Raw genomic sequence first — 20,691 nt, forward strand, 5'->3', positions numbered from 1 at the left:
AGTTCATCCCCTGGATCAGTGCAACGACCAAAATCTGCAGAACAACCCCCCAAAAAATGTTTCCAGGAATGGGTACATGTCTCACTTCCTACCAGCTACATCATTTCTTAACACTGCACATCTGCATTTATTACTTACATAATACTGCATGTCTATTGTTTCTTGTACCACTTGCCACCACAGTGGATACTACATCAGTTCACGTCCTTGAAACATCAGTCTCCAGGATCTTTCAATTCATCCTCCTCAAGCCACTACTCCAGCCGCATTTTTGCTTGTTACACTGATTTGAGGAAACTGATTGGTAAGAGGAGTCTGAAGCCACACAAAGCAGTATTATTTCTCTCTCTCCAGTTTAATCAGAACAGGCACAGGTCCAAGACAAATCCTCAGCTGAATTTCCTACAAGCAAAATACTGGACACAAAAAAAAATGCAAGACCGTGGCAAGCATTTATGACAACAAGCTCATCAGCGGCCAACATTTTGCATTTGCATCATTATTAATCTGATCTGCCAGATCTGATTCTTACAAGCCAGTCGTCCTGAAGAGCTGATACACCATACCAAGAGCACACACTGTAAATCACAGAGAATGATGACAGTTTTCATCAGTGGTGAAAGAAGGAAAGGCCGACTCTGCAGCGTGCTGCTCTTACTTGTTGCACAATACAGGAAATTTTTGACCTGTACCACATTAGAAAAGAAGCGAGGTCTAAACAATTTCATCCCTTTCAAACACAGTAGGCCAAATTCCCAACCAGCATGAAATACTGCATATCCACTGGAATCGATGGAGCTATGCCAGTTCAGCTGAGAACTTGGCTTTGCATGTCAGTTCATTCAGCAATGATTGCACTTGACGTGCAGCACAGAACAAGCATTTGTTTTTGAAAAGAAAACAGTGGAGTCTTTCAGTGCTAACCCAGCCTATACATAGTCCCGGTTCCAAGAACAGGATTAACTGTCCATAGCTCAGGCTCCTATGTATTTGTGCAAAGGAAGAGTAAGGAGGAGGAAAAAAGCATATTCCTTCCTCTCGGGCACACTGATGGCAGGTCTCGCCACTCATGACAAGAAATGAGGGTCCAGAGCAGGGCAACTTTGCTTTTCTTTAGAACCTGTAATTGATGTATGCACTTAATGGCCTTACAGGGACCGTCACCCCCACCTGAACACCGTGCAGTCACATCCCTCACCTTCACCTCACCATCACCATCCAAAGCGCCCAGGGCCAGATCACCATTTTCCCACAAAGTTCAAAAAGTCTGTGTCAATCTCAGCAAGAAGTTGCTAAAGCCATTTCCCCACAAACTGTCCTGTGGCATAGCCAGGCTTACCCCGGGCATCCCTAGTCACTGAGAAAACAACTGGCACAGCTGGGTTAGAGCAAAACAGACGAGCCCAAACACGCTCTGGTGAGCACGGCCAGTAAAGTGATGCTTTGGAGAACTGCTGAAGATCAGAACAAGTCAATACAAAGGCACTGCACTTGTAAGGCTCCCCTCCCCCTAGTTTCGAAACCCAGATGAACTCAGAACCATCACTTATTGTCTTTTTCTTTCTTGCAACATTATGCAAAATGTTGGAGCTTCTACTTGCATCATTTCTACCTGGTAAATTAAGTTGCAACCCTATTTCTCCCAGCTGTCTCTTCAGTTCACACATTCTCCCTGAATAATTGCATGAAACAAATCTTGCTTTGAGGCTTGATTACCAAAAAAGTATGAAATATCTGAAATACTGGGTTATCTCACATAACACAAGGCATACATTTAACTAATTAGAGAACGGAAATAGCAGAACTACACTGTGAATTCAGACAGTAACATATTTATAAATACAGATTTTCTTTCAACAAATATTTTGCCGTATTTGCTTAAAAGGCACAATTTCAGGATTTCTACCAACAAAGTCACGAGAAGCAGACCCTACGGCTATACCTGTGGCCTTTGCCATTGCAAAGACTCTGCAAGGAGCGCACATACCCCTGTGTAACCACAGCACCACGGGTCACTCCCTGCACAGAGGGTAAGTGCAAAAGCCAAGGCAGAGCTGCTGCCAGCGCACAAAGCGAATCCTATGAACTCAGTCTGGGGACGCTGTAGGTTGTGCATCTGACACTGATGTACGTGGCACACTGGACACCGCTGAGCTCTCAACCTCTTGTCCTGGGGAAACTCAGTAGCAGCCCTTTCCCTTTATATTCTTCCTCATTTTTCTATTTCCCACCTGCTATAATGCTGGGCAGGCTTAAAAAATTAAGTGTGAAAGTGCAACAGGAGCTGCTAAAGTCCTGCGCTTCAGAAATGAAGAGCAAGAAAGGAAAATCTCAAGAAAATGCAAAACTACATTGCAACCTGGATTTCGGTTGCAATCAGATCAGGAAACAATCCTACCTCTCCCGCAGCATGACTTTTAAGCATTCACAGCACAAATTCCCAGTATGCTGCCTGAAAAGCTCAGGCATAAAGTTTATCCTTTAATTTGAGGCTTTGTCATTTGACCGGGGGGAGGTAATCAGGACAAGGCTCTGGACCATGCTGCTCAAAACATGACAAATACACCAAAAATCCGAGCTGGCTGCACGAGGCAATTAAAGTAGTGTTTACTATTCCATGACAGTTCACATGTTGGACTGACCTTTCATTTACTATTTAGTACTGAACATTAAGCTGCAAAATTACTCATGCTTTGCATTTAGTACTGGCATCAAACCTAACAGCATTAGATAGCTATTCCCACGGTGAGACACGCATTGCCCCTGCCCAGCTGTGCATGTACCTTTATAAACACTGTATTTGCTATTTAACATCGCTTACACAGGTTATATTCATCCGTTACCATTAGGAATTATTGGTAACACTGCTCCAAAATGTAAAAAGCATATGCAAAATGTCAGGGGTGACACAGCTGGTAAAATTACGTCCCTTCCTTCCACGCTGGGAGAGATAAAAAGGAAGGCTGGTGCACGCCCATAGGTCCCTGCAGCAGCTCCCAGACAGATGGCAGAAGGGAAGGGCAGAAGCTACGGAGGAAAAGTTTGTCTACTCCCCTCCTAGCTGCTTACAACAGCCACGCTACAAAAGGAGGCACGAGATGCGTTTTGCAAGAGCCTGGCAGCCCGGCGTTTGGAATATTCTGTCCGAAATGGGCAACTTTCCATTTGACACCCTTGGGCTGAGCTTGGGCAGGAAGGGCCTGCAGTTTCCATTCCCCAGGGCAACGCTCTCCCGGAGAGGCTGCAGGTGAAAGGGAGAGGTTCAGTCTCCAGCAAAGCACCTTTGCCAGCGTGCTTTTGACCAAGCATTATTGTACCTGGTTGCAGCACTAAGGTTATTTCTGTCCTTGGCTGCGATTTGCCTGGTCAGACGCTGGGCATGCCCAGGCCTCCGCATGCTGACAGCAGAGTTCGGATTTTTGGGTCACAGGTTGCCAACACAAACACAGACCTTTCCCGTTCACTCCCCGCGTGCTTTCCAGCTTTCACTCATGGTGCTACCCTGCTGAGGGCACTGCTTCCCAAATACTGATGAAACTCTCCTCCCACCCTTTCTTCACCTCTGCCTGAAGGCTTTTTCATTACGCATTTCTAAACCTCCGTTATGTCTTTTTTTGACAAGAGTGATGGGCACTATGAATGGACAGCCTGTGAATACTAGAATAACATGCAGGTCATATCCAGATCGGCACATTAATAAATACAAACATATTAAGGGATTCCCTGCCATTCGTGGGTTGGTGGTTTGGTTGGTTTTTTTTCATATTCACAGCAGCTATTTATATCCAAATCTCTATTTTCTGCATTGTGACTGAAGTTATCTGGCTTATTTCCCCCCAGCTCAAATATTCCCATTGCAGATTCAAAAGGGCAAATTTTCAAAGGCTGCTCAGCATGCTAATTAAGATAGAATCGCTGCCAATTTGATCTTGCCTGCTTCTTTTTTAGTATTTCCAGACAGGTGTTTTGTGCAACCAATATGCCAGCTCAATGGTCAAAATGATTATGAGATTGCTGATAGGAGGCAACTTAGCGTACTTTAAGAATCAGTATCATTTTTTAAAAGAAAGAAGAAACCTATCAAGCAAGGTTGTAATTGTATTTAATGCACATTTTGCTTTTAACAGCAATTCGCCAGTTTAAACAGCATAGACCTTACAATGTTTAATTAGTGAAGAGGTTACAGTGCTTATAAAGTTGTATCTAAAATATACCTTATTCATTCTCTATTGAACAAGATTTTTAAGACAGTCTAATGTTTTAATTACATGCTATACAGTAGCAGCATGTTCACACCACTACAGTTAAGGCCGTGTCAGCATTCTCATCATGAACCTTTTTCAGAGTTTGAACACACCAGCCACAAAATTACAATGCAATTTGAAAAAAAAAATCATGTCCGCGATGTGAATCCTCTGTTGACTTCAGTCAAATAATAAAAATAGTAAAACACATGTAATAAAGGACCCCGCTCAAATTATTTTGGATGATTGCTGCCTTTGCACATCACGCTCAAAATTTCCAAAATGAAATTTAAAAGAAGTTAGTGAACAGCACAGTCTGATCAGGTTTAGATGAATCTGAGTGCAAAGTGTTGTAAAGTGGGTGCCACAGATGCACAATAACCACTTCTCACATACTGCACATTTTAACATACACAAGGCTTCCGTGTAGGTATTTAGACTGGCAGGTAAAAGTAGTTTTACCAACAAGCAAACAACGAAAGCTACTCATCTCCATTTGTATACACTAAATGATCATGATGAAACTAAACTGTTTACCGAGTCAGCACGCTGGCTACTAAGGTACCATGTTATTCCCTACAGTTAGAATAAAAATTCAGATTTTTCTTATGCCACTCATGCCCTGATAATTCAAGAGGGACTCATCACACTACCCACCAAGCTGAAGCCACTTGTTTAAGTAAATAAGGCAGATGAGGCGAAATACTGTACGGAAAGGGGCCCAACAGCTTCTTCAGTGAAATGCCAGAGCCTGCCTGAAGAAACTTACCCTTAGTTTATGCCCTAACAGTTTCTTGGTTTTGTTAATAAAATGCTTCTTATTGCCACATGGTTTGATTAAAAGAAAATCTCTATAGTCAGGGATCTACTTAAACATGTTCTACCTCTGCTTAAAGCAAAGTGCATCTGTAACGTGCTTTCCTGAAACACTACCCAATGAAAGCGTGCCTCAAGTGCTGAACTGTCATGGAACCGTGACAAGCTGATGAAACTTTGTGGAGCTGCAGAACCAAGCTCTTTATACATAATTTGCTTATTTTATTACTTTTACACTTCCCCGTTCAGAAATCTTCCATTTGTGACCACCTCTTTCATTACAGCGCTTCTGGAAGCACTTCATTGTGTACTCTTCAGACTTAGAGATAAGCACCTAAGACAGAGTTGCCTATTTCAAGCTTTGTGTACAACACACAAACATTTATTAATGAAAACTTGTCTAAACATCTATTTGTTCTTTGGACCAACTCCAGCCTCCCTAGGTGACTGTAACATGTCTTAGAAACCTTCACAGAATATTTAAAAAAAATAGTACTTCAAGACAAAAAAAGGAAAACAAATACATTAAAGTATCATCAACACAGAAACAGAAGAGGGAAAACAAAGCGGAGACATCCCATGCCAAATTCACTGCTGGCACGGGTTAGCAGTGTCCTCTTGAAGTCTGCTTTCTGCCTTCTTGCACAAGTTCATTTATCTCATGGTCTTAAAAGGGAGCTGCAAAGCCAAGAGAAAATTCCACATATGCCCCCAAATATGGGTCACACTAAAATCCTTCTCTGTAAGAAGGGAACCAATTAGCACACAGCCTATTTCAGCTCTGTCCTATCAGATTTTCTGTGCACAGGCACCTATAAAATAGGGATAACAGTATTCCTCTACCTCAAAAAACGCTGTAAGAACGAACACATTTATGGTTGCCTGGACCATATTCACAGCAATAAGGGCTACATCAGTACCTAAAATACAGCCTCGCCTTCTCCTGCTGATCCCTGCAAACAGAGCAGGTAGCGGACAAGAACTATCAAGAGTAACATTGGTAATGGAGGTTTTTATGACACTATATGGTAGTGACTGATTTAGTTCAGCAGAATTAAGTTTTGCAATAAAAATCCTGTAAGTTTTTTTTTTTTGTAAGGGATCAACACAAGTCAGTGTAAGGGACTGTACAAGAATGACCCGAATTGTATCCTGTTACTCAACACAACAAGTAATTTCAGAATCTGTCCACATCTGATGATGGTCCACATAAGTTTATATACAAGCATGTATACTGGTTGTACCAGGGGAAAAAACAGCAAATAATTTCTAGCCTCTATTTCCATTTCTCTATTCTGTGATACTGGGCACGTACCACAGACAAACAAAATGCTAAGGCAATAACCCATACAACCCATATCAAAGTTTCCTCAGCTGAAGAATGATACAGTGTGTTAATAGCCAGAAAACAGTTACTTATTGCAGCAAAGATCACCTGTAATCCATGAATTTCATAAAGATATTACAGGTTATTGTCATGGAAAGAGAAGGTCTTCATTCCTAAATTTGAATCCCCTGTCTTTCGCTGAGCTATTAAGAACACATTCCTCAAAACTTTCAAGATAAAGTGAAGCAAGAAGTTTCAGCTACAGAAATGTAGTGCAAAGGTTCAGTTTGGCACTGCAACATTATGGACAGACAAGAATTTATGGTAAACTGTTTAGATTTGGAAAAAAGAATCCTATAATTGAACCAATGTTGTCAGATGTATTGCATACTATTGTAACTTCACAGTAATCAAAATCAGACATCAAGGTTTCTATAGAAGCAGCAATCACAGATTGCAGTAAAATATACCACTCAAGGGAAAAAAATTGCATTTTGGCAATTTCATAATCAAGTGTTCCTTATGCTCCTCCAACAGTCATTTGTCAGGTATTTTCCTGTTTAAAAGGTGTATGCTGTCTCTTCTCAGTCCTCATGAGACTTCTCTGCAATGACTTTGCATTCATACTGAAAAACAGAAGTTGACAAAATTAGTAACATTAGTTTGCATAACTAATGACGAAGACTACTATGAGAGGGATTTTTCTACCAAGTGGGTCATAAAATAGCTTAGCTTAGACTTCACTCAGGTAAGTTTGGTCTCCCTAGGTCCCGTGCATGCACTGCTGGCTGCAATTTCTGTCTCCTTGAGCAGCAGAAAGAACAGTAGAGACTTAGGGGACGCCTGACCCCTCCCCAAATGCGGGAGCTCTTACACAGCAACTTGTCCTGAAAGGACTGATGTATGCAACTGAGAGTGTGCAGAGCAAAGTCATGGGCTGTGCTTTGAATAACAGCATTAACCACTCACTAGCTAGATCAAAAAAAGCAATGATTACTGATGTCTACCTTACTGCACATCCACAAGTCAAAGAGCTGCTTGGTACATACGATGGAAGGAATGACAAGTAGATTAAAACTTGTACTAGAAAACAGTCGACTCCCCCTGCAAACCTACCATTGCCAGCTGCCTGCCGATATTGCCCATAGTTATTCCACCAGCAAAAAAAATACACGGCAACCACGAACGAACATAAAGGAAATCTGGAGATGTGTATCTGGAAAAGAACACATATTTTTGAGCTCAACACTGTGCAATACACAGAGCCCTCCAATCACATGAAACAAATCCACAAACTTAAACATTAGGACATTTCAACTCCGAAAGACCCAAATTACAGAAATTTCATTCCTTGCAGCAAATAACAAAGGGGGCTTATTGATTATAATCCCATTTGTTCAACCAAAAAAAGCAAGTTACATTATTGGTAAGGTAGCAATTTTATTGAAATAAATAACTTCCAACTAAAAGTCTCACAAACACCTACAAGCTTTTACGAACAGTCCAATTTACGTTATACTCAAGATAAAGTGCTGACAGCTTTGGAAATCATGTCAAACTCTACCCTTTCAGTTACTCTGATTTTATGTTATAGCTTCAGGAGACGAGCCTATTGTTTAATCTTGAAAGAGTAAATACTTACTGATAAACTCCATTGTAGACGAGAAGTTGTGACACCAATGTGGCTAAGAAAGCAATTCCTACTCCAAGACCAAAGCCACTTCGTGATCTATCAAACGTCCACCACAGACCAATTGACAGGGCTGCTAATGTGAGAGACAACTGGATATTGTTGGCAAAATCCACTTTCTGTGTTGATTGTTAAGGATAAGCTTGGAAATTCATATCATATACAAAGTGTAAAGCAGTTTTCTTCATTCTGTTTATCATATTTTGACGCAACAGAAAAAAACATCATAAAAATACAGCACTAGCTGTTTCAGCTATCACACAGCTATCAGGTAGAAGGAAATAAGCCTTGTAAGTGTTGCCAATATATCAGGAAACGAAAAACCTATGACATTTTTTCACAGTTTTAGGGTCTTGGCACTGTACAAGAGGGAAGCAACTACACACCTACCAGGAATGCAGGTGTTTTATACAGACATAAAATGCACATGTCACTGTTGAGACTAAGGACACTACATCCTTACCTGGCCCTTTATTACACTAAGCATCAAATCTTAAATCTAGCATGAGACTCCTCCAAATGACAGAGATTTACCCAAAAAAAGGTACTTATCACTCTTAACTGCAATTTTGTTTAATTTATATGCTAGTTTACATTCAGCAAAACATAAAAAATGTTGGTTTTCTATAAACCAAAACGTAAATAATATTATTGTGAAAGTATTCATGTAAATAAACATTGAAAATCAGTTCTGTCAACTCTCTGATAAAAGTGCAAAGTCACTCCATATATCTTTATAATATTTCATTCTTCAAAATGTTTTGGAAATTCTAACTCATCCTCACTCCTCCTGTCCACAACAGATTATTAAAAAGGAGGCTGTCAAGTTTCATAATCCTGAAGGAAAATTTATGGGATGACAACATAAAAACACCGCCCTATTATCTCACAAAGACCTAGAGAGTGACCTAGAGGAAACGAGAAAGAAGTTCAACTACCTGGAATAAATAATTACAGGATAAAAATCAATAGCATCAGAAAAAATGTCGAACAAGACCTAAACCCACACCAAATAATGGCAACGGGCAGAACTGGCAATAAGCTGAAAAGAAAGCAGTCTGTAAAGCGGTCAAGGAGGAAATACAGACAGTACATTAATGATGTCCTGGGATACGTGTAAGAGCTGTTAGAAAACTGCAAGAGGTTTGCTGTACATAATCTGACCCAGGCAGACAGAAGGTGCCAATTCTATTGTATTTCTTAAAAGCAGCGAAGTTGCACGTGCTTACACAACAGCTACAGCACAGGTCAGTGAGAAGCACAGGACCAGATTAATGCATCTTTGGCAAGGACAGCAAGGTTTGCAAGGGACAGTGGGAATGGCCCCGAACCTTGGCAGCTCCAGCTCATTTGGCCATTCTGGACAGAGAACCAAACCAGACAACCACAAAACTCATCCAAGGGCCAAGCCACCTCAGTAAGAATTCAGCCAGCTCTCACATAGCTCTCACATACTTCAGTTAACTTGCCCTCTTTTCCTGGAAATACAGAGATTCAGTGGCATGCAATCAGCACTTCTTAGCAGTTTCTGGAAACTGTGTTGGAGCCCATGCTGAAGGAGATGAGACTTCCAGAGGCGATTTGCATTCTTTCTAATTAGTTTGCAAGAACCCAATTTTCACAGACAGATCCTGGTTTTACCTGACAGAGAAGGTATTAGGCATGACTACGTGAAACCACTAAGCCTCACAGCACTGCCAGTAAGGTGTGCCAGTCCACATGAAAAGCACCCTGTCACCCAGCATGTCCCCAGCTGCTTCAGAGGGAAGGGATGCCAGTTTTGAGCACACTTGTGCAAGGATGTATCTGCATAGCTACACAGTTAGGAGGAGTACAACGTACTGCAACACGCTGACTGACTTCTAATTGCCCTTGCTAAATGACCACAGGAATGGTAACTACTCTCCCAGCATCAAAGCATCACTTGCAGAATGGGGTAACAATGCTTACTTGCTCTCTGTAGTCCTGGGTACTACCTGGTCCTGAGGTTTCCTCAATCTTCACAAAGTGCATGCGCTTCACTGATGACCTCAGGACTGGCCTGCAGCCTCTTACTGCAATGTTAAAAGGACATCAACCCCCGCAACATCTTAAAGCACTTGTACATAATACCTATCACACAAATTTCCCCACACTTACCTTTAATTATTCAAAGAAAATAACAACTATAAGTAAGACAAAGCCCAATACTGAGACATTTCTATTGAAAACATTTTTCAGAATGAAAAGACGTGAGACTCGTCACCTCCAACACCACTACAACAGTTTAACACATATTCTGCACATCCATTGCAAAAATGCTGCACATCTTAACAATTCCTCATGACTATGTGAGCTTTGTTTTAGTGGAAACCCATTTGTTATCGCCAATTTCATTAGAATATAGGATACAGCGCTGGCATGATTTATTCCCACAAAGACTGCTACACATCGCATTACACTGGACCATTCTCTCTTAAATTTATGTGGCTCTCCCAGATGTCTGTCCATGCACGGGTACAATAACCCAATCACAGCTGCGGAGACAGGAAAGAAAAAAGCCCCAGAAGTTAAAGCACTGGCAATATTTAGCTAAAATAAAGACTATCTAGACTTTGACAATTATTGTCACTACTAAAACGGGTCTTTTAAGGATACACAGTACAAAACATACACGAATTTCAAACAAATTCGTTGTTTTAAAAAGCCCTGTAAAACTTCAGCAGCATCTTCAACCACTGCAGCAGTGACTTGGCAGAAGCAGCAAAACAGAGACAATTTGAACTAGCGGTGGAGGATGAAAGAACTCTGTACCCTATTAAAATCTGCAGTCTCACACTGTAGTTCAAAAAGAGCAGTAATAGCTTGCAGGCTGACACTTGAAAATCCCACCTATCAAATATACATGTTTAAATAACTGCAAAACACACACACCACAGTAAGGGCAGAGTATGGGGTTTATAACACCAATATTTTGTCTTCCTGTGGTGGTGTTACAAGCAGGTTTTGTTTGGATAATGTTTTTCCTCTTCTTCAATACTACTACAAAGGCTCACAGAGAAAAAGGGAAAGCCCAGAGCCCACAGTAGCTGTTGAATACAGAAAGCAAACAGGACTTTCAACCCCAGGGAACTGCTACGCTCTTTAAACATTTCTTCATGTGTTCTCTGCTGCAATTGCAGCTAAAATGACTGTTCCCAACACTGCTGAGGAATAACACTGCTTCTTAATGCTGAACTGGGGCTGCAGGAGCGGGCAGTGCCTGAGCCAGTGCCCTCAGACTGGCATGCTGTTGGAGGTATGTTATAGCAAATGCTCATTGTTCTGTCAGAGAGGGAACTGATCTCCAGGACTCAGGACAACAAATCACCAGTAAAACTGGAGAAGGAAAAAAAAAACCTCCCCGAGCACTTTTCTTGCCAAAGGTATTGGGCCAAACTGATGACTAGCAACAGTGACAGAGGAAAGGACTTCTCTGAAAGCAGCCTCGAACACCACTGCTTGTAAATATGCAAAATACCTTCATTCTGTTCATGAAAAATACTCATGTCAATTCCCGGAATGCTGTGCCAGTACTAAATGGTAAGGAAATGGGTCAATTACCAGCATTTACCACAGAGGTTCCCTGTATGTATGCTAGCAGAGAAGACAAGGAAAGAACATGGAGAAGACCGATAATGAAAAAGAAGGAACTCAAACACCTTAACAGAGGTCACTCCTGCTGGGAAAAGCCAATTAAGGCAGTCGTATCTTTAGATCCAGTGGCTTAAAATGAAGTAGTGCAAAAGCCTAGCAGGTGACTGACTATACTTTACAAGCCATAACCAGTCTTTCCATCAAAACATCCAACCCATCAGAACCAGAGAGGCCCACAAGTTTCTTCTGAGATGATGGCAAGATCTAGCCTTCATGACTACCCCAAACACAGCTGCAGACAATGTTCTCAGATGATCCAAGAGAGCATAAAGTGCAGCCTGATGCAAACAGTTGACAGTGCAAGCTTCACAGCAAACACTGCAAACATTTTGTGTTGCTGCTGCAGGTTGGGATTCTGTCATTTCAACCTCCACTACTCCATATATGAGATCAAACCTTTACCAGACACGTTTGTCAAGACAATCAGTTTGAAGTATGAAAGAAAACTGCAGCAAATGCAGGCTACAAACCAAAACCTAATCAACAATCTCAGCAAGACAACAGAAAGAGGGCTAAGACAACTAGCAGATAAAGCAGGTATACAACTGCCACCATAACACGGCAAATGCACTTCCACAGGAGAACAAAACTGACATATTCAGCGAGATATATGGAGGGTTTCCTTTCCAATCAAGCTCCTCTATGACATCTGGGTTGTAGTATTTCAACAAGGTATCAAAAAGAAAGCAATCAGACAAATAGGAAAAAAATAGGCTTACGTATTATCATTAGCAAAACAGCGATATCAACACAAAAGCTAGTTTATTGACTCATATTAATATTCAGAAACGTGAGCTTCTCAGTCTTATTAAAACTGACCTCTAGGACAATACCACCTTTACTGTAAATGTTCAGTAAAGCACAGTCCTCCAGTACTGGCTGCTAAGAACACTCCCTTAGTAAAGCATAAAACTGGCCCATGGGATCAGTGATCTTCAGAGCCAAGTAAAAAGTCAAATTCCATCAGGCTTGTAACATGGAACATGCCTTGACACTTGTAGATGAAAGAAATGAAAAAAAAAGGATATTTCTTACTATCTACAGCAGACATCTCACTTAAACTAGCTAAACACACAAAAGCCTCAACTCCCTACGTGGTCATGGGAGAAATGGAGCATGTTCACATCATCTGACTTGATACACGAAAGTAACCAAGGTGCTGTTCTGCAACATGCCTCTATGACCGCAAACTGTGTGTTTGGTCTCAACTCCAGTCAGGCCTCCCAGCTTTATGGAGCTACAGCTATACCTAAAACTGGACTGAGGAACAAATGGAAAGATGGGTCACAAAAGGAAGCATTGCTCAGGGTGGTTTCCTGTGCTCAAAACAAGGTTGCATGTGGCACCACCCTCTAAAGGCTTAAACTTAGCAGAACATGCATACATATCTGCGTGTACACGGGGAGATCAGAAGGTTAGTAATAGCTCAAAAAGGGCAGTGATGCTGGAAGAGAAATTTTTATTTTCTACACCTTTCAGGTAGTTTTTTATAACTGTACAACTACCTCTCCACCCTTTCATCTCCATGCCAGGCATGCGTACACGACTGAACTTACCTGACGCTGTGCCACAGCAAGGTGGTACCCACCAAGCTGAGGAGAAGATGCTTGTGATCACATCAGGGGGGAAGAGAGTAACGTTTCTCTGGATCTGAAGCAAGTTTAATACTAATGCAAGAAATACACCAATAAAAAACAGCACTATACCACGAATTACCAAATTCATGCCACGACTGGTTACAGATGAAATGTATGGGCCACACTTTTTTGTTAAGATTGGCATTGCATCATTTTCTGCCATGACTTCTTATGTTCTCAGAGACATCCAACAGGCTGACTGAGGAGGATTCACTTGAAATCAGTATTTTGACTCTCCTCAATTAGGAGATATCCAAACCCTGCAAAATAATTTAAAAAAAGGTGAAAAATGCAGATATAAGAAACATTAACTACATTTTTGTTAAATAAGTTGGGGACCGGTTTAAAAAAATACGGCTATTACATTTTTCTGAATTTTCTGAGGCGGCAACTAGTCATTTGAGAGCAGAACCAACCACAGCTGCAAAAATGCCTTACAAAGAAAACAGGTTTTATGAATAGCTTTGTCTACTAGGAGACAGAGGAGGAGGAAACATGATAGGAATGTGAAACCACAGAGAAGAGGTGAAGAAATGAAACCAATATCAGATGGAAGAGAGGCTTGCTTTGCAGTAACAATAAATTGTTTTTCTCCTCTCCTTTAAGCAACAACTGGAGATTATGTAATTCAGAAGCAAGTAAACAAAGCCCTTGGTTTCAAGCCAGCCAAAGAGGTTCACAGTTCTCTCTTCTTGAAGAGATGCCAGAAAATATTTCTCAACTGGGAAGGGAAATTTGAGAAATATTTTTCAGGATGGAGCCATATTTTCAGCAGTCCTGCAATGTACCCATTCTTGTAACCCCAGGTAAGAGCAAAACAACTCAGCAAGCCAGAGAAGTAATCTCAATGCAGAGAAATATTTACTGAAGTAACACACTTTTGGTGAAAAGTGCCACACATTACTACAAACTGTAATTGTAATCAGGAACAAAAGAATCTGAGAGTGAAGGGAAAAGGAGCTCCCCCTGCCCGCGCACTAGGTAACGTCCTACATGAGTAACTGCTGGCACTACAGGAATGGCAGAGTTCCCATCCCAATCACTCTTTTTAAAAAAACCTGTCCATCAAGAGTCTTGTTATACATGGATTCAGTGCCACACTCATGTATAACAACGATTCTGATCGACAGCTTAGCCACCTGGAACTTAAGAAAAAAAGCCCTGACATTGTTTTTAAATTTGAAACTGCCAACTGGTGGCGGCTTTTGTTAACTCTTATTTACGGCCACGCGGGCACAAGGGAAGCCAAACCAGTGCATCCATCCCCCTTTTCTCCCTGGCTTCAGCAGATCCTGAGGAAGCTCTCTGAAGACGTAGCAGCAGTGCAGAGGACGTGCCATTCGTTTCTGCTGACTGAAAGCCAAAAGGGAAGTGAAATACATCCAGGCTAGTTAATATACTACAGGTAACTGCACGTAAAATGCGACGCCACGCTGTGGCATCCTCCATCATGCACAAAAAAGTCCAAGAGGTAAAACAAAAGGTAAAAAACCAAGTTCTGGTCACATGTAATTTCCCACTGTCAGTTTGGGGAGGCAGCACAGTCCCCGTTAGAATGCAGCATCTCTTCTACACGGCCAATTCTCCACATTATTTGTAATCACAAACCCATCTTGAGGGGAAAGAGGGCAACCACGCTGTTTGGCTTCTTAAGTCAGCTTCCTGACTCACACTGAACCGACGTCTGCATCAAGGCTGGCACTGGCGCTGCAACATGCATCCCTCAAGCAAAAAGGAGGTGCTCCAGATAATTTTTTTTCCCCTCCTTTGGATGGCATGGCAGTAGAGCTTGCATAATACATTTAGCCTCCAAGAAAGAAACCACAGTCACAAATACATCCCTATTTTAGCTGAGAGTCTCCCCTGTCCCTGGGGGCTTTACCCACAAGGTGATCACAGGAATTCCCAGAATATACAGAAGTCTTTTCAATACACAGCATTCGAGACTGTAGGTCCTAATCACAAACTCCACAGGAATAACATACTTAATGAGGGGTTTTAAACTGTTAGGTCCCTTCTTAGTCTTAGCTTGCCTAGGAAAACAAGTTAAACTCTTGACTCTCCGCTTACTTCCCCATCCAAACAGCTCTTGGCGCTTCCTGAAGTCTGCACATCCCTTATTTTTTTTAATGCATGACCAGAGGTGATATATATGACCCCTGGGTTGATTCTCACAGCCTTACACGAGGAAGCTCACACTTCTGGGTCTCTCTTTAAGTGAGCTCTTTTGCTGCACACAGAGGATCAGAATTTCTTTTTTCACTGCCATACAGCTGTTGCTCACACCCTGTGATCAATTAGTACATTCCAGTCTCTCTCTCCTGTTACTGAATTCCTTGTTCCTTGGTACCAACCCCAAACCTTGCATGTTGAATTTCAGTCCATAGGTACTATTTACTCCGATGCTCAACATCACCCCATTTTTCCTGTAAGATATCTCTATCCTCTTCAGCCCTGCAAACGGTTCCCAGCTTTAGGTCATCAGCAAACACCATGACTACACCCTATTTTGCACACCCAGGACATCAACTAAAATACTGAGCGACACCAGCCCAAGTCCCTGTCTTTGATGAAATCTATTAATAATCTCCACGCACCCATTATTTCCCCATGTTATATTATTTCCCGATATCCCTCTAACAAGACTGCTTCTTGTAACTTCAAATACAACAATCTCCAACTTAATAAGAAGCATCAGCTGTCTCATGCAGCAATACTGATGTACACACCAACTGGATCTTACTTTCTTCTAGAAAAGACGACGAAATGGAAGCACAATTTTATTTGGCATAAACCAGTTTCAAAACATAAAGCCTGCATTTACTCAATTTCCATTTATTTAATATATCATTCAGCAAATATATGATACTTACTTGTGAAGGTTATCAAAATGTACTGGGACTTTGCTACATAAGGAAATCACTTACTGCTTTTATACAACCCCTGCAGCTACAAGTCATTTGAGGGACCAGCAGCAGATTTTCACTACAAAGTAAACAGCCTGACCACAGCAAAGGCACTTGGGTGGGTACAAGTCAGTGAATGTTTACAAGTAATGCAAGGTCCCAAGTTGGCACGATCCAGTAGTTTCCATCCTGGTTTCTCACCCTGTGCACGTTGTTCCTACTTGTTTTATCCTGGTTTCCAAGTTTTCTCCGCTCGTTGGCTCTGAAGCCTTTTGGCACGCCACAGAGAGCAACAGGGAAATGGAGCAAAGCGGCCAATGCTCATGTAAAGATTCTTCAGGGCCTTGGGCAGCCTGGGGTCATGATGCTCAGGCACGGCATCTTACTTTTGTCTTACTTACTATTGTCACCTTTTGTGAAAATGGAAACTAAGAGCCCTAAAGAAGGCATCGCCTCCTTCTTCTGGACCAGGAGGCTAGCGCATCTGCAGGCAGCGAAGACGATGTCTCTCTCCTTTTAAGCCTTGTGTTTCACCAAGCGCTTCTACTCAGACGGGAACAGTGCAAATATTGAACCAACACCACTGCTGAGCCTCCATCCCTTGGGAATGCATGTTCCAAACAGTAACATGGCACCAAGAGTTGCGGCAGCTGCGCGTCCCCCTCAGCAGCACACAGCTGAAACACACCGCAGCACAGCGCGACACGCAAGGCAGCCCACGCACAGCGGGCATTGTGCAAAAGGTTAACAACTACATTATCACCACAGGCATTTTCAAAACACTTAGTCACTTAACTGTCTTCTAATTGGAAGATCCATCCCGCAAGTGCTCCCCAGCACTCCCCATGCTCGTCAAGAGCCGCCTTGTGCGGGTCGCAGCTCCCTAGGCCGCACAGGCCCACCAGGAGGGACACAGCATGGCGAGGGTCAAGGGAGAGAAGATCTATTTAAGCGAGATGGCGGGGAGGGTGAAATGACAAGAAGCCACCTGTCTTCTGCGGGGCAACGCCGCAGGCCGGCAGCCCCCTCCTCGGCGCACCAGGTGCGGGGACCGGGCGGCCGCCCCGAGGGCTCCCGGCGGCTGCGGGCCAGCGCCTCCGGCCCCGGCCGGGCCCGCTAAGCACCGCCGGCGGAGGGGCCGCGGCACCGGCCGCGCAGAGCCCGGCCCGCAGGCGGCCGGCCCGGCCCCCCTGCCCGGGGGAGCCTCGTCTGGCAGAAGGTTCTACCCCGCCGGGCCGAACGGCTCCCGCCGCCCCCTCCGCCGCCGCGGCCCGCCCGGCGCCCCCAGCAGCTCGGCCGCGGCGGGGCCCGGCGCCAACCCCCGCCCCGGGGCAGCGCTCCGTCGGCGGCGCTGCCGGGCGCTCGGCCGCCCGCGGGGAGGACGGGACCGGGAGGTGCCGCCGCCGGCCCGACTCAGCCCCCCGCGCCCCGCACGGCCCAGGCCGCCCCCGCCCGGCCCCTCCGCGGCCCCAGCACTCACTCGGCCTCCGCCATCTTCTCCCTCCCCGCGCCAGTCCCCGCCCCGCGCAGCCTCCGCAGCGCCCCGCCGGGCCCGGCCGAGCAGCTGACGGGGCGGCCGCGGGGCGGGCTGGGCGCCGAGCGGGGCCGGGCACGTCCCCTCGGGCCGGCCGTGCCGACGGGGACTGCCGCCGCGCCTGGGCCCGCAAGCCTGCGGGGGGCAGGGGAGCTCGGCGGTGGGAGCCCGTCCGGCCCGCACGGGGCTGCTGCCCCTCGGAAAGGGCTTTGAGCCGGAGCGAGGAGGGAAGGAGACGTGTTTCGTACCGCGCCTGTGCGTCCCGCGGAGCTGGGTGTAGCGGTCAGGGCAGCGCGATAGCCCTGTGACACCTGTCGGTCACAGAGGCGGGGGTTCCCGGTGAAATCCGGGCTCCCCGGCCGAAACGGAGCGCCTAGCCCCGGGGCGGGGCGGCACAGCTCGGGGCCGCGGCTCCACCGGCCCGGCCGGGCTGCGGGACGCGGGGACCGGCCGCTCCCACCCGGCCGAACCAGCACGCCAGGCACCGCCGTAAACAAACACCGTATACTGCGTGTGTGTGGGGAGAGGTATAGGCGAGTGCTGCTGCTGCGTATCCATTGCAGCAGCGTAGTCCTTGTTCTTCCATCAATGAGCTTTTTTCCTTTCTCATCGCACCGATAACGAACACAATTTATTAAAAATGTTTACACATTGCATTCCCTCCAAGCTTAGTATTTCATTGCAAAGATTTGGACAGAGCTTCCTGTATTGCGAGGACCACTGATGCCGTGTAGATCCTATTGCAGCTCCCAGAAGAACGGCTGGGTAGGACGGGATTTATAACTTACCTTCAGCGGTAACTGTGGTTCCTTTGTGCTGGTGTGTTGTGAACAACGGTGTCATCAAACATGTAAACTCAGGGGAGAGTGTATGGGTATATAATAGACACATTAAGAATGGAAAAGGGGGAGATTTACAGCAGCAGAAATGCGTTGTGGTTTAGATGAGTAATAAATGAATTTTCAGGTCGTTCAGCTTTTTTTTCCGTCGCACAGAAACAAAGGTTTTTTTACTCTCAGTAATTCCTGCCGAGCTGCCTTGCCCTGTCTGTGGTTTAGGTAGTTACTTTGCTGTACTTGAACTCCAAGTTTTGTCTCGAGAAAGACAAGAAGCATTTTTTAATCAAATAAAATAGCTTTCCCTAACGTCAGAAGGACACCTTTGGCCAGCCCCGTGCCCAAGGGGGAGCAGAGTGCCCTATCTCTTCATGCCTTAAAGACCAGGACTGTCAGAATGCCTGAAAGCAAAACTTTGCAAACATACAGTGTGCGCATTAGAGGAAAGTGTGGCATCAGTAGATGGAGTTTGTAAATGATTGATGGATCTTTCCTTCTCTAGACACGTGTATATATAGTCAGGTAATGATTTGTCTCTAAATAAACAGTTACATATATATATAGTTACAGTTATATAAATAGTTACAGTCAGGTCTGCTGCTGTGTTTGGTACTATAAAACTTCAAGAGCTTAATTCCTACAAAAAATAAACCGATCATATGACAAATACTAACTATATTAGTAAAGAGGTACTGAGGCTAATACGTGAGAAAATAAATAACCCAACTCCAATAACTTTATTGGCATTGACCATTTACACCATCTGAAGATTCGGTCCTTACATCCATTTGGTTATCGTAGAGAGTACAATGTCCTGTTGCACAAAAATGGGAGGAGCATGAGGGAAGAGCATATGAAAACATATCTGAATTGGAAATTGCCAAAATAAATACATCAGCAAATAGTTTTGCAGATGAAGGAGGCAGGCATATGACCTACAGAGAAATGGCACTTGCTCTGACTTTGACTGGAACCGATATGAAACCTCATGGGCAAAGTGTATTTTTTTTTTAAAGCAACAAGGAGTTGTACCATTGCACTGGCAGCAGAACGAGACAATACAGAATATTCTGCATTTAGTTTGGGGATGTAAGTATTGCTCTGGATGTTTTAAATCTGGCAATGAAAATCTCAGCAAAGTTCATACAAAGCAGAGGAGTCTAGAGCAGCCACATACCTATAGAAAAAGTGGGATTGCTTTCGTGTCCATAACAATGAGTTTTTTAAAGTTGTATTTTGTGAAGGCCTTCATAGCTGCCTGATACCCTGGTTGAATGAGCCAAGGCCAGTCAGCTTAGCTGAAGGTGTGTCCATAGCAGGACAATAAAGGAAGGGTGAGAAGGCGATGGATGGATGGATGGATGGATGGATGGATGGATGGATGGATGGATGGATGGATGGATGAGAGAGAGAGAGAGAGTAAGAGAGTTGGTAGAAAAACCTAACTTAAGTCTTTCTTGTGGTGATCCATGATAAAATGGCCAGGAGTTTCTGGAACTGTATGCATGTGTAACTTGGGGAAAAGCCTACATGTATGACAAGCAAAAGCCTTCTGTACAAGTCTGGAGCTGATTCCTGGTAGGGCTTCCAGAGTTTATATAGATAAGGAAACATCAGGCCAAACGTCCTGTTCTTTCCCTAAGCATGACTTTGCCATGTGGAGTAGTGGGGCAACCACAGAGTGCATTCAGTATAAGAGACCATCTGGGCAGGGGTCTTGTTCTCAGGGATGAGGCCAGGTTTGCTTTCTGTTAGGTGTACAAGTGAATGTCAGTAGAGCTCTTCAAGCATGGTCCACAGATCCCAAGTATCTCTGGCATCCCTTTAGCAGGAGTTCTGAAGAAGCCTGTTTGTGAGCTGTGCAGAAGCATGGCCGGTGACCACCAGCAGTTTCACAAGAAGGAATGCTTGTCCCTTCCTCATTCCATGTTCCAGACAGCCACATCAAGTACTGATGTTAGTTTGGGGTCTTTAGCTAGGACTGTGAAAAAAATATTGTAAATTATAGAATTTTATCAAAATACTC

The 20,691-nt window shown here is 44.0% G+C and overlaps 1 protein-coding gene across 4 annotated transcripts; it reads right to left on the bottom strand.

Moving 5' to 3' along the window:
- Positions 1-4,085: 4,085 nt before the first annotated feature.
- Positions 4,086-18,187, bottom strand: INSIG2 (insulin induced gene 2). 4 transcript variants are annotated; one of them, XM_056348615.1, is made up of 6 exons: positions 18,078-18,187; positions 13,309-13,649; positions 10,469-10,593; positions 8,030-8,196; positions 7,504-7,603; positions 4,086-7,013 (listed from the first exon to the last, which is right to left on the bottom strand). In XM_056348615.1, exons 2-6 carry the CDS (start codon positions 13,550-13,552, stop codon positions 6,972-6,974), a joined length of 678 nt encoding a protein of 225 aa, XP_056204590.1. In that variant the 5' UTR covers positions 13,553-13,649; positions 18,078-18,187; the 3' UTR covers positions 4,086-6,971. The 4 variants fall into 4 exon arrangements, with proteins under 4 accessions (XP_056204590.1, XP_056204589.1, XP_056204591.1 ...); XM_056348614.1 differs by lacking the exon at positions 18,078-18,187 and adding an exon at positions 17,776-17,911; XM_056348616.1 differs by lacking the exon at positions 18,078-18,187 and adding an exon at positions 17,092-17,519.
- Positions 18,188-20,691: the final 2,504 nt, after the last annotated feature.

This window comes from Falco biarmicus, chromosome 8 (genome assembly GCF_023638135.1).
Source record: "Falco biarmicus isolate bFalBia1 chromosome 8, bFalBia1.pri, whole genome shotgun sequence".
NCBI classification, from domain to species: Eukaryota; Metazoa; Chordata; class Aves; order Falconiformes; family Falconidae; genus Falco; species Falco biarmicus.

What these genes read in the sequence shown, in the direction of transcription:
- INSIG2 (XM_056348615.1), bottom strand. Translation starts at nt 13,552, where the DNA reads ATGGCAGAAAATGATGCAATGCCAATCTTAACAAAAAAGTGTGGCCCA. An exon ending in TTGCTGTGGCACAGCGTCAG is followed by an intron (nt 10,594 to 13,308) that starts GTAAGTTCAGTC and finishes CTGTCTCCGCAG; the next exon opens with CTGTGATTGGGTTATTGTAC. An exon ending in GTCTACAATGGAGTTTATCA is followed by an intron (nt 7,604 to 8,029) that starts GTAAGTATTTAC and finishes GTTCTTTTCCAG; the next exon opens with ATACACATCTCCAGATTTCC.